We start from the raw sequence: 14,450 nt of genomic DNA on the forward strand, positions 1-14,450 counted from the left end.
TAATGAAGCTGCTTCAATTTTTATTTTTACTAATAGTGTGCGGGAGCAGGGGGTCTCCTGAGCTGAACCGCATTAATTTCAGCCTTGGGGACCCCCTACTTCCCGAGATATAGGTCCCCCTCCAGGATTTAATCCCTCTGGTTATGTAACACGAAGGATTTTAACATTGCAGGGAAGTAGAGGGTCCCTGAGGCTGTAATCAATGCGTTTCAGAGCAGGAGACCCCTTGCTCACGCACACTATTAGTAAAAATTCAATTAAAGCAGCTTTATTACCTTTGCGGCTAGTCGCTAAGGCAATGCAGGGTTTAATGCACGGTAGCTGGTTTATTGGGGGCAGAGGGGGTGAGTGAAGGGGGTACTTGGCCCAGGGTGGGTGGTTAGGCCTACCGGGAAGGATGCGGGAGGAGTTAACCCCTTCATTACCATAGTGGTATAAACCGCTATGGTAATGAAGGGGTTAACAGCCCCCCCACGCAACCCACCCGGTAGGCCTAACCACCCACCCTGGGCCAAGTACCCCATTTTCACCCAATTCCTCTACCCCCAATAAACATTAAAATACCTACTACCTACCAATACACAACCCACCCCCTGTACCTCCCCCCCCTTAACAGATACAGTCAGGGCCGTTTTAAGACCTTCGTAGGCCCTAGGCACTTTTATTTCTAGAGGCCTGTGTGTCCGATATTTTTACTAATTTTATGCTAATTTCATCGTTTGCTTGTTTCTTTTGATACTAGCGATATTTGGCATCGATACTTTTCTTTCGTTAAAGGTATCGATACTTCGAAGGTATTTTAAATTAAAATGTGCTGTTTTCTCTTATTTTGTGATTTTTTTTTTGTTTAAGTGTTTTTTCAAGTGAAATATTGTAGGCCCTCAAAGGTTCGTAGGCCCTAGGCACTGTGCCTAGTCAGGCTAATGTATAAAGCGTCCCTGGATACAGTACAGTAATGGGCAAAATTACTATTATCCAGATATGGATAATAGTGCATTTGCCTTTTTACAATCAAACTAGCCAGCATAAAGTAAAGTAAACTTGCACTTACCCCTGCCAGGGTGAAGGCCGTCCTCATCCTCATCACCGTCCATGTCCTCCGTTGGCAGCAACAGTACAATAACAAATACAATCTAATGGCCCCTAACCCCTTAATCACCTTAGTGGTTAGTAACATCTATAGTAATTAAGGGGTTTACACCCCACCCTCCCCACTTCCCACCCTGGAGGCCTTGCCACCCTACCTGAAGCAACTAACCCCACCCTCCACTCCCACTACCCATTGATTGGCACAGTGTTAAAGCATGCCCATATAATATGGGCATGCTTTGTCTCTATAGCAATACATGAGCAAGCTAAAAAAAAAAACAGGCACAAAATAAAATACATTACATTAAAAAAACAAGCATATTACAAATGCCAAGAAACCAATTGTTTGGAACAGTGGTACATCATGCCCACATAATATGGGCATGATTTACCACTATGAAAGTCAATGGTCAACATAAAACATAAACAAGCACCAAAAAAAAATACTACATTAAATTAAAACAATCACCAAAACAAACACCAAAAATAAACAATAATAAAAAAATAAACACCAAAAAAATTCCAGAAATAAATAAAAGAAAACACCAAAAATAAACAAGAATTACAAAAACAATCAACAAAGAAACACAAGATTTATACAAAGCAATCAACAAAAATACACAAAAGAAATAAAAATAAGCATTTGCAAAAAAATGCATTACTTGTCACTGTATATCTATAGGCCTAACGGGGCATAGATAAATACATGGGCAAGCAAAAAAAATCTAAATTTAAAAATACAATCGAAATACTTGAAAAATTTAAATAACATACATTCAATGGTTTTTACCTTTTAGATGTCTTCACCCTCCAATTCCCGAGGTATCAGGAATCTCACCATCTGCGACGCAATGATCCTCAGCTTCAGGTAAGTTGCCTTGTCTTTTCTTCTGTTCTTCTCTTCTTTGTTCTGTACTTGTAATCCCTTCCGAGGGGGTGGGGGGGGGGAGTGATGTGTTCCCGTCGTCTTCTTGAGGTCAAATGACAAGAGACAGGTCTTATATAAGGCCTGTTACGTCAAATTTACTGTCAAATGACACACCTCCAATCCTATTGGATGGTGCACCATGTGACAGAGTCAATTTTTGGAAAGGATGTGGTGTCATCGAAAGGGAGTGACGTCACATCCTTTCCAAAAATGGACTCTCACATGGTTTACTCCAACCAATGCCTCACATGGTATATCTCACAATCCGATTGGTTGGAGTAACATGTGATGGCAGCCATCTTGTTTTTGGTGACGTCATCTTAAAGTGGGGGGAAGCACAGCCTTCCTGATTAGCTGGCTTCCCTCCCTTTACATAACGTCTCATTCTTTAAAAAAACAAACGGGTTATGTCCCATGGTACACTATCCTATAGGATTGGAGGTGTGTCATTTGACAGTGAATGTGACTTCATAGACCTTATATAAGTCCTGCTTCTTCTCATCAACCTGAAGAAGATGACAGGAACACATCTCCCCCCCTGGACTGGATTACAAGTACAGAAGAGAAGAAAGAACAGAAGAAAAGAAGAAGCAATTTACCTGGAGCTGAAGATCATTAGGCCACTGATAGAGAGCTTCCTGATTCCCCGGGAATCGAAGAGTGAAGACATATAAAGGGAAGAAAAACCATTGAATGTATGTTGTTTGAAATTTTCAGGTATTTTGATTGCATTGTTACATTTTGATTTATTTTTGCTTACCCATTGATTGCCAATGTTTTTATACATTTTTGGCAAATGCTTGTTTTTATTTCTTTTATATGTATTTTTATTGATTGCTTTTTATAATTCTTGTGTTTCTTTGTTTTTTGTTTTTGTAATTCTTGTTTATTTTTGGTGTTTTCTTTTATTTATTTCTGTTTTTTGGTGTTTTTGATTTTTAATTCTGGGACATTTTTGATGTTTACTTTTTTATTGTTTATTTTTGGTGTGTTTGTTTTGGCGATTGTTTTGATTTCATGTCGTATTTTTGGCGCTTGTTTGTTTATTTTTTAGGTTGACCATTTATTGCTATAGTGGCAAATCATGCCCATATTATATGGGCATGATGTACCACTGTGCCACTCAATTAATTGTATTTATTTATTAGTAAAATGTTTTACCAGGAAGTAATACATTGAGAGCTACCTCTCGTTTTCAAGTATGTCCTGGGCATAGAGTATGGGTAGAGGGTGGGGGTAGTTGCCCAGGGTGGGTGGTTAGGCCTGTCAGGTGGGTAGTGGGGGAAGGTGGTTTAACTCCTTAATTACAGTATCGGTTATTAACCGCTATGGTGATTAACGGGTTAGGGGCCCCTAAAATAGTATTTTTTATTGTACTGTTGCTGCCAATAAAGGACATGGACGGTGATGAAGATGAAGATGGCCTTCACTCTGACAGGGATAAGTGCAAGTTTTATTTACTTTATGCTGGCTGGTTTCATTTTAAATGGGCAAATGCACTATTATCCATATCTGGATAATAGTAATTTTGCCAATTACTGTACTGTATGTGATGGTGTTGGGGGGGTTGTATTTACTTTAATGTATTTTACTGTATTTTTTTGTTTTTTGAATGGGTAAAAGCGCTATTAGCTATCTTTGGGGTAATAGCACTTTTACCCATTCCTTATGTTGGTAAAACAATTCAGAGATTGAACTGCTAGCAGTGACTGGGCGGCAGGGAAATCGTGGGTCGCGGATCTGGGACACCAGTGAGCGAAGGTAGGGGTAGGTGCATCCCTATCCCTGACGAAGCCACATCACGTGGTGAAACGCGTAGGAGGAGCCAACATTGAGCCAGTACTGTGTGGAGTGAATACAGAGCAAACCGTGAGAGCTGTGGGAGGAATATTTGGCTATCTGCTGCAGAACAGGCTGATCAGCCTGCTACCTATCCATGCGTTAATCCGGTGATTCTGAAGAGAAACCAGAGGGGGTAACTTGGAAACACCCAGGACGCTTTCATCTGATGGCGCACGCCAGGGAGACCCACGGCCCCCACCTACTCACGGAGGTAGTGAGTCCCAGCAGTGCATGCGCCCGATCCAGTTCTGTAGCAGGAACTGTCCGGTGTTAACCCCAGAGAGGAAGGATCACGCAAGAGCTGACAGCCAGCAGCAACCAAGGCAGCAACCTCACTTTGTCAGGTAGTGCTCACCACAAACGAGGCGGGACCACGGTGCTGAGGTGGGAAAGGATATAACGCCACCCACAGCCACAAGGGCACGTCTTGAGAGTAGAATCTGGTCTGGATGTCCGGGCCGGGGCAGGAGAGGTACGGATAGTAGTGGGTACTGTTAGCCAAGTCCGGGGTAGAGAGAGAGATGTAATCGTTTTACCGTATGCCGAGTTCGGGGTGCCAGAGGTGCGGAGAGTCGTATTGCCGGTTGCCAAGTTCGGATGCCAGAGGTGCGGAGAATCGTATTGCCGTATGCCAAGTTCGGGATACCAGAGGTGCGGAGAGTCGAAGAAGAAGCCGGTTCGGTACACGAGGAAGACTGCAAGACAAGACAAAACAGGACAGGACTAGGGAGGCAGAGAGTGATGAGAACAACTAGTTCGATGCTCAGCCGATGAGTTAGTGACACCGCAGGGTGTATAGGTGAGAGGGTCCAATGGCAGGGTAGCAAGGTGGGGGGGTGTGAATAGGCCAGGCTGCGACAGGGATAGGTCCAGAAGGGCTCCGGGGAGAGGAGCTATAGAGCCCAGTGGTAAAGCTGCATTTGATTGCAGCAATAGTTTGGGGTATTGTGCCTTTAAGAGGCTGGTGTGCCTCCATGTGGCCGCGCCTCCGTGTGGCTGTGTTTGCGGGCGCGTGACCGGGCATGCCCACAGGACAGGCACTAGAAGAGGAACACCGGCATGCGCGCGCCCAAGTGGAGCGGCAATCTGCGTCCTGGAGGGAGGCTGCTTGCGTGGTGCGGGAGGACCCGGCGGAGCTGCGGGTGAGTGGGGAGCACGACGAGGGTGGCGTGACTCCCAGGTTGTTACACACTTACAGGCAATCTCTGATCATTACACACTTACCAGTTTAGCCTATGTGATATGTAGCAATATCACTCATTCATAATTATTATCTATTCATGTTTTAACTCTTTTCTGTGCACCTATAGTGCATGTTATATATTATAAACATTTTTATTGGACACTAAAGGTGAATATAAAGTTGATTCCACTTGCTATTGCGCCTCCACCTAATTTCTTTTTCTTTTCTTTGAGGTATATATGAGGAGTGGTTTCCTCTTGTGTGGGCATGCATTAGCCAACAACTATAAGGATCCTTTTTTTACCATCCTATGAGGACTAGTTTATTTTAAATTGGACTTTATTCATTGGACAATATTACTGGTAAAACACATGACATCTGTGAGTAGAACTTTGCTGAGCTGGTTCATGGGATTGCATTAAGTATCAGTGGTTATTCATTATACAGTTCGTGGTTATACATTAGATCAAGATTTCAGATTATCATTTGTATTGGCTTTGTTTGTTGGTTGATCAAACATCACACATACACCCCAGAGAATTCCCCCTCCATTGATTGTCCCCTCCCTGATTTTTTTGAACATTCAATAGTCTGTGTAAACATCCGCGCACCCTTCTGCACCTGTGAGGTCGCTCACCGGTGCAATTTTCTCCTTCTAATATATCCCTATACACTTTAGAATTCATCCGGCTGCTTCTGTTTTCTGTCACATCATCAATAAACACTAGTGACCCAATGCCATTGTAAGCCATTCATGCCCATACCATCACACTGCCTCCATTGTGATATGATATGCTTACCTCCTGGAGAGTGTTCTTCACTTGGCTTGATGTTGTGAAGGGGTTTTTCTTTACCATGGAAAGGATCCTACGATCATCCACCACTGTTGTCTTCCGTGGACGTCCAGGCCTTTTTGTGTTGCAAAGCTCACCAGTGCGTTCTTTTTTTCTCAAAATGTACCAAACTGTTGATTTGGCCACTCCTAATGTTCCTGCTTTCTCGCTGATGGGTTTTCTTTTTTTTTTGCAGCCTAAGGATGCCCTGTTTCACTTGCATTTAGAGCTCCTTTGACTGCATGTTGTGGGTTCACAGCAACAGCTTCCAAATGCGATTGCCACACCTGGAATCAACTCCAGACCCTTTACCTGCTTAATTGATGATGAAATAACGAAGGAATAGCCCACTCCTGTCCATGAAATAGCTTTTGAGTCAATTGTCCAATTAATTTTGGTCCCTTGAAAAAGAGGGGGCTACATATTAAAGAGATGTAATTCCTAAACCCTTCCTCCAATTTGCGTGTGAATACCCTCAAATTAAAGCTGATAGACTGCACTTTAAGTCCATATTCACTATTTATCTCTAAAGTGAATTTATTTTGGTACACAGCCAAAATAACAAAACTTGTATCAGGGTCCAATTATTTCCGGACCTAACTGTAAGTATAGATATAGGATAAAGTATCTGTTGTCTAAATTTAGCATAGGTTGAACTTGATGGACGTACGTCTTTTTTCAACCTCATCTACTATGTAACTATGTAACCACCCCCTGTACCAACAACTACGCATTGCCTGATTTGTAACCCTTTCATTACCTTAGCGTTTAGCCGCTAAGGTAATGAAACTGGCAGCAATTTTTTTCCCCTCCACATGATTCATTCCGGAGGCCAGCGGGGACACCCGGACATCACACAGAGACCCCCAGACACTTGCGGGGACCACCTGGAGGCCCCCCGAACTCCCACGAGGACCACCCGAAGACCCCCATACACCTGCGGGTTTAATTTTGCCCTATTTTTGTCTGTTAAAGTGCGTTAAAAAGCCATTATAGTTTGATACTGCACTGTTATCACTGTTTAATAGAAGGTACCTTTTAGCACATAATGAGGCGTTAACTTTGGTTACTGCCTTGTTAAGTCAATAAGGGACCACTGTGGACCTGTGCCTTAATATTTTACTGTACCATTCTGGTATTACATATTCTGGTATTGCACATGTAAGGGCAGCTCCACATACCAGCAAGTGGCACTTCTGCCTTAGGAGCCCATTGACATTTAATCAGTTTGACTGTTATTTGAAAAGTTGTGATTTCCTGAAATTGGAAATATAGGTTACAATTTCTAAGTTTGAAAAAAGGTTGTTAAATGTACAGTACCACTTTAAATTAGGGCTGATCTGTATTGCTATACTAGGATACTCCCCTTTTTTACCACAGCAGTTATACCAGCTAGGATGGATTCAACTTTAACGCCTGCACTCACCACGAACTTGGAGGGACACCGGTACTGAGGTGGGAAAGTATAAACTGTGCCACCCACAGCAGCGGAGATGTGCCAGGAAAGTGGATTGTCAGCGTAGCCGGGTCTGGATAGGAGAGAGTGGGTTAGTCCTGATACTTGCCGAGGTCGTGGGGAGGAGCCAGTAGAGTTGTCAGTATCCGTTGTGCTGTGGTCAGGGATTGGAGCCGGTAGATTAGTAGTGTGTCCATTAGCCATGGTCAGGGATGGTGAAGTGCGGGTGGTCAGAGGCAAGACAGGTCGAAATCCAGAGAGGGTTCAATAGTATAGCCGGGTCGGTACATGAGGTGTCAACTGGAAAGCAAGACAAGACAGGAACAATCAAGGCAAAGCAAAGAACGCAAGGTACAATGATCTATGCTCAGCAATGAGTGACTGAGCAAGCAGGAACTAAATAGGAGGAGTTGAGCAATAAGAGTGAGAGACGGAGCGGAGGCGCGGCCCTCGCAGGGACCAGGATTGGACACAGGGCTCAGGAGACAGGTGAGCATCGTTAGTATTTTTGCCTCACAGCTGGGGAGCGGTGCACGATCGTCGCGTGAGCGCGCTGCGCGTGAGCGGTGCGTGACGCAAGTGGGAGGCTACAAGCTCTGTAGTGATGTTAGAAGGCCTCCGTGTGCGCGCATGCTCTGTAAGGGGCGCGGAGGTGGGTGGAGCAGAAGGTAAGGAGCGGGCACGCGCAAGGGACGTGCCCCCGATTCCTTACATCAACATTTTTTTCTCATTGAAAATCAGCCTTACTGTATGTTCAATTAATGGAGGTTGCTTTGAACTACAGTAGCACTGTGCTCAAGCACCCTCATACAGTCAGCAGGAGCACAATGTACAACTTTCCTTCATGAATCATTCTAATTGGCTTTGAAAGATTATAGACATATTCTGTGGTAGTTACCTAAATGAATCAGATAGAAAACTGTCCATTTAGAATTTTACAGTCACTAAAACTTTTAAGACCATTATTTAAGGCGGCAAAACATGTGAAATCTTGCATGGTTTTTGTTTTTTAAATAAATAAATCAGTTCTGTAGTATTAGATAATAGTGACTGTTTTTTGTTGTTGTTTTTTTTGTTTTCATTCAACTGTTAATGCCATTTTTAATGAGTTTTAACGCATCTTTTGATTTCTATAGCAGTTTTAGTCCACCTCCCAAGCAGTGCAAGATATTCGCAACACTTTGCTGTGTGGGATAATTTGTTGCAAATGTTTCTAGCAGTTTGAGCTGTAAACTGTAATAATAGATCATTTTACCTTAGTAATATCAGGATACATTGTAGCTGCTGATTTACATTGACTGAAGCAGCCATTATGTTAGGCACACAATCAGGATTTTTACAGATTTATAAGAGCATCAAACACTTGCCATCTTTGGTAACACTTATACACTGTCACATGCTACATGTTACATATAAAAATAAATGTAAAAAAAGTTGGAACCTAGTATTGCTAACATGTTTATTCGATTACTTTAGCCCAAGAAGTTTCCTCAGTTAAAGAAGTAGATTCACTAAGCACCGGTGTATAGCAATGTGACTTGAATGACACTTAATGCCTGATTGTGGTGTGATACGGCACATCGCCATTTAGTGAATCCGCCGATAGAGTTTATGAAACTTATATTATTGGAAAGGTAAAAATCTGTTCACCATCCTGCGGGGAGAAACCTTTTTGAGACATACTTTTTTTTAATCTTATTGTTTTTCTCCCAAACCAACAAAATTGGACAATAAAATCAAACTCAATGAACCGTGGAGTGATGTAAAATACAGACCAATTTTTTTTAACACACCAATCATCTTTGAGACTGAAGAGTACAATTCTTTCTTCCTAAATGTTTTTTTTCCTTTTTCTATTACACTTTTAACCTCCCATAAAATGTTCTAAAAAGCTGAGGCTGGCTGCTTGCCAAATTTATTGGGTATGTCAATACCATGTTTCTTTTGCAGTAAAAACACGGCAAGTTCAATTTATCTTTGCAAGTAAACAATCCAAACGTCTCTTTTTATTCAAAGATAAGATGTCTATTGCCCCCCCCCCCTCCCACCTCACTTTCATTTGTTGAGGTGCATCACTTCTACCCCTTTAACTTGAAGGCCCATCGTGCTTCTATTGTGCACATTGATGGATTTCCCATTAGGCGGCAACATTTTAGGGACGGCACAATTTGGAGGTGGCATGCACGGTTGGCACTTGCCGGCCACTCATGCGCGATTGGCACTTGCCATCTGCGCATGCGCAATAGGTGCTTGCCACCTTCGCATGCGCGTTTGGCGCTTGCTGCATGCGCAATTGGCGCTTACCACCCAACCATGCGCGATTGGCACTTGCCACCCACGCATGCGCGATTGATGCTTGACACCCGCTAATGCGCTATCTGTGCTTGCCGGACGCTCGTGGAGGGCGACGATCGCACATGCGCGGCTGGCAACATGGAGTCACATGGGGTCACATTTCAATGGCAACAGGACAGTGTGGCCTTGAAAGAGGAAGTTGACTTCAGGTAAGTGCCTAATGGCGCCATTTTTTTAAATCCGCCACTGGTTGCACACCTCAGTAATATGCCTTGAGTGACAGTCTCTAACTTATATTTACCAATATGGTCTTATCCATTGATTCTGTGTCTTTATAGATATTATATATCTTTGAATACATATATATTTTTTATGCATAGGAATTGTTTCTCTCTTCGCTGACGTTTTCTGTTTTTGTTCCAAATCTTTTTTAATCATCAAGGTTGCTTTTATTTTAGCCCTTTTTACACGTCCAGATTTGATTGATTTTTTTATCATCTATTATTGTTTTTTTAATTATTTTATGTCTTTATTTATATAGCGCCAAAAGTGTACTCAGCGCTTCACAAAGAATACAGTACAGGGAATAATAATACAATAAGGGCAACAAAATCAGACAATAGGAAAGGAAATCCCTGCCCGAAGAGTTTTAAATCTAAGAGGTTTGATGGGGAACTTACAGAGACAGCAGGTGAGGGAATAAGTGCTGTAGATGGCAGTGCTTGGTGACAATGGGTGGTAGGAGTGACTGAGTGTGGGACAGTAACCATGAGTGCAGGCTATTGGGATGCTTGATTTGTGGGGCAAGTTTTAAGGTTAATCAGTTTTAAAATGAGAGGGAAAGAGATGGCAGGGAGGCATGGGTGAAATCAGGTGTGTATGTCTGGCTTCAGGCTTAGGGGAGATCCCCAGCAGCAGGAAGGAGTAGATAGAGGGTGTGAATAGAGGATTTGTGTGGGTGTTTTTTTATTGTGGGGTAAAGAAGTTGTTGGGAGAGAGGTGTATAAATAATGGTGCAGTGGGGAGTGGGGAAGTTGGAGAGATGTTCACAAAGGAGTGAGGAAACAGTAAACAGAAAAAGCAGTAGGGAGGCCATAGTGAGATGCAGGTGGAGAGACTTCCCAGGTACTGGAGGATAGAAAGAGTACAAAGAATCACAGCTTTTGGAAAGTTAATTTCTCACAGTTGCAAAGTTGTCGTGCAGAGTCTAGATCTTCCTCAAATCTTCACCTCCAATTTCAACTCCAAAAGTAACTCTGCCAGATACTTTAAATGTGACACACAGCCAAATGGCTTCACAGTCAGATTCAGATTCAGACTCTACCTGTCTGATAGATGGCATATTTAATCTTGGAGCAGTAATTATTATTGTTTTGTTGTGTTTTGGCGTTTTCTCAAGTTTCCACATTTGGTTATTTATTGCTTTTATCGATAGTATTGAATGTGGGGTTGGTGGAGTTTTTTTTTCTGCGCCAAGAATGACATCAGGTGGGCGGAGCCAATCCACCTTGATAAATATAGACTTTTATGTGAGGTTTTTATCCCTTGATGAAACGACATGCCAATTGCAAAATGCGTTGGATGAAGATATTCCTCGTAAGGATCTGTAGCTGGCAGGCACGATCTCTGAGTGATGTCATCACTAACTGCAATATGCCATCCAGAACAAACAGAGCAGGATAGGGACTTGTTGACACAGATCAGCTTGTACCGCGCTGCGGAATATGTTGATGTTTATAAATAAACAATAATAATAAATAATAAGGATACGTTAATTAATTCAGCTGGCTAGTCCCTGAGAAAGAAAGAAGTAAAACATATAGGGCCTTATTCAGAAAGCCTCGATAAGGCCCTTATCGAGCACTTATCGACCAAAATGGCTACTCGTATTCAGATAGCTTCGATATGTGCTCGATAACGGCCTGTATCGACGCAAAATTTTATCACCATCCGAAATTCGCCAACTGAGCGGCGATCAGCCGCTTATCGACCATTTTCGGAGGGTTGATAAACTCGCGCGATTCAGAGACCCGCGAGTCGGCTGTCGCGGCCTATCGCAGCCCATCGCAGCCCTAAAAGGCGTTCTTCTTCCCAAATCCAATTCACCACAAAACTTTTGGTAAATTGGTGGGGAGATGGCCTTGATGAGCTGCGATGTGTCGGGACTTAGAAAAAATCAGGCCCCTTTCCTGCCTCGGATTGATGCCGGGGGTCTCCGGAGCTGATAGCCATTAATAGCAGCTCCGGACCCCCCCGTCATGCATCCGAGGCAGGAAACATGCATGTACAGCAACTTCATTACCTTAGCGCCTAACCGCTAAGGCAATGAAGGGGTTAAACACCCGTGCCAGTACTGTAAAAACATACAATTCAATACAATACAATACTGTGGCTAGCAGGGGGTGGGTGAAGAGGGAATTTGGCCCTTAGTGGCTGTTTAGGCATTGCGGGGGGGTTGCGGGGGGAGTTAACCCTTCATTACCTTAGCGGTTAATACCACTAAGGTAATAAAGGGGTTAACCCAACCGTTACCCACCCGCAAGGTCTAAACACCCATCCTTAGGGCTAATACCCCCTTCACCCACCCGTGAGGCCTAAACACCCACCCCTGACTGACTATACCCACCCTATACCCATTGAGTAGTATAGTGGTACATCATACCCATATAATAATAATATGGGCATGATAAGCCTCTATAGCACTCAATGGGCACCCTAATCACAATACAGTAAGACACAAGACACACAATAATAAAACGTAACTAAACTCCAAAAAATCACAGGTCACTAAATACAAACAGTAGCCAGCTAATCCAATCAATACAATCAATAGCAACATCAACAATGAATTAATTAAACCATTAACCAATCTAAACAATTAATTCCGAAACCAACTCAAAATGAATAGTAACACTAACCAATCTAAACAATGAATTACTACAACATTAATGAATTTAAATGTTAAATAGAAAGAAAGAAATTCTAACAATATCTGAACTAACCATAAAATACATTAGCTAACATAATATAACATTAAATACAAACGAACACCAATCGCAAACCTTTAATTACATTAAGCATGAAAATACAAACAATGACATCCACATAATACATGAAATGCAAAAAAGCAACACCAATACCAAGCAAGAAATGCCCCCCAAATATTGTCATAATAATGTATTAATTTGTACCCTAAAGTGGTACAGATTAATATATTATCAGTCAATGTGCCTCCCCCAAAAATCAAAAAACACATCCAAAGATTAAACCTGTAAAAAGAGACATTTACAAACATTGAATATATTACTTACCATTAGAAGCGGTGGCCCTCCGACTCCCGGGGAAACAGGAAGCTCACGTACCTTGAAGGCCTCCAACAGCATCCGATGCCATCCGCCATGAAGATCCGGCTCAGGTATCCCAATCTTCTTTTTTCTTTCTTTAATCACCTTCTTCTATCTTCATGTTACGCCGGTGCTGCCCGCAGACCAGACCCGTCCCCTGAGCTGAAGGGGGAAGGGGGAAGGGGGAAGTGGTAATACACGGACCCGCAGCAAAGGGAGCGTGTCCGGAGTGTGGTATGAAGAGTTGCCAGGCCAGGTGTAGTAAGGTAGACAATACTTGCCGGTACCGGTTGTAGAGTGGAGGATGCCTCGCCGAAGTCAGCGAGTGGAGAGTGGAGATAGGTCGTTGTCCAAGCCGTGTTCAAGGGGTTACCAGAATGAGCGTTGTCTAAGGAGTGCCGAGATCGAGAGCCAGAGGGGATAGTCATTCAAGCCGCGTCAGAACCTGTGAAAACACTGAGAGAATCCAGAAGTACTTCCATGCAGAGACTATGTCGAGCAAAGACTGAGAGCAGAGAGGAGCTAGATAAAGCAGGAAGGTCCAATTAGGAACGGAGGCGGGACAGGAAGAGCTACAGGGAGACACTGCAGATTGGTGCAGGCATAACAGGCCAGGTGAGTCTTGTTGGTAACCTGAGTATGCCCGTGCAGTGTGCGGTGGCGGAGCCTGAGGTCCGGGGGACGGGAAGAAGAGTGTGCAGACTGAGCGTGCTCCGTAACTCGTGTGTACGCGCGTGAACCGAGCCAGTGGATGGTGCAGGTGTGCGTGCAGGTGTGTGTGCAGGAGGGCGTGGGCGCGCCCGGCGCTGAGCAGAGGAATCGCCGAGGGGAGTGATCCCGCGACGGCGGCAGGGGCGAGGAGCCATGGAGGCCGGTAAGGTAGGTTTGTTTTGTGTGTCCAGGGACTCCCTGCGGGAAGGGGGTGCTATGTGTGGGGAGCATGGAGAACGCCGATTCCTGACACTTCATCTGTCACCATTTCTTGTTCTTCTTTATCTTTTCTTCATCTGTCAATCCAAAATACCCCATGTTAAATCCCAGCCGATGCTGTCTCGTCGGCTTCTTGGGCTCAAATGAGGTGTCACGGCCTTAAATAGGGCTTGTGACATCACATTTAGCCTCAAAATGGTTAACAGACACCTGATTGGCTGTTACAACCATGTTCCGACTTAAAAAATTTTTTTGGACATGACGTCACTTAAAGGGAATGATGCCAGCCAATCAGAATGGCTGTGCTTCATTTGCTTTTAAGATGATGTCACTAAATCCAAGATGGCCGCTGTGTCACAAGATATTTCAGCCAATCAGCGTCTGGAATTGCTTCACACGATCTGATTGGCTGAAATACCATGTGACGCCGGCCATCTTGGATTTAGTGACGTCATCTTAAAGGCAAATGAAGCACAGCCATTCTGATTGGCTGCCATCATTCCCTTTAAGTGACGTCATGTCCAAAAAAAATTTTTTTAAGTCGGAACAT

General features: G+C 43.5%; 2 protein-coding genes across 7 annotated transcripts in view; one reads left to right on the forward strand and one right to left on the reverse strand.

Moving 5' to 3' along the window:
• BCAS3 (BCAS3 microtubule associated cell migration factor) overlaps positions 1-14,450 on the forward strand; it is a 1,601,451-nt gene that overhangs the window by 1,560,998 nt on the left and 26,003 nt on the right. The window lies entirely within an intron of this gene.
• LOC142489230 (uncharacterized) overlaps positions 1-14,450 on the reverse strand; it is a 138,033-nt gene that overhangs the window by 2,912 nt on the left and 120,671 nt on the right. For all 4 annotated transcript variants that reach the window (XM_075589637.1, XM_075589635.1, XM_075589636.1 and 1 more), the window contains one exon: positions 4,396-4,554. In XM_075589637.1, the coding sequence (XP_075445752.1) occupies positions 4,396-4,554 (159 nt within the window). The remainder of the gene's footprint in view (positions 1-4,395; positions 4,555-14,450) is intronic.

This window comes from Ascaphus truei, chromosome 3, assembly GCF_040206685.1.
Source record: "Ascaphus truei isolate aAscTru1 chromosome 3, aAscTru1.hap1, whole genome shotgun sequence".
Taxonomy (NCBI): Eukaryota; Metazoa; Chordata; class Amphibia; order Anura; family Ascaphidae; genus Ascaphus; species Ascaphus truei.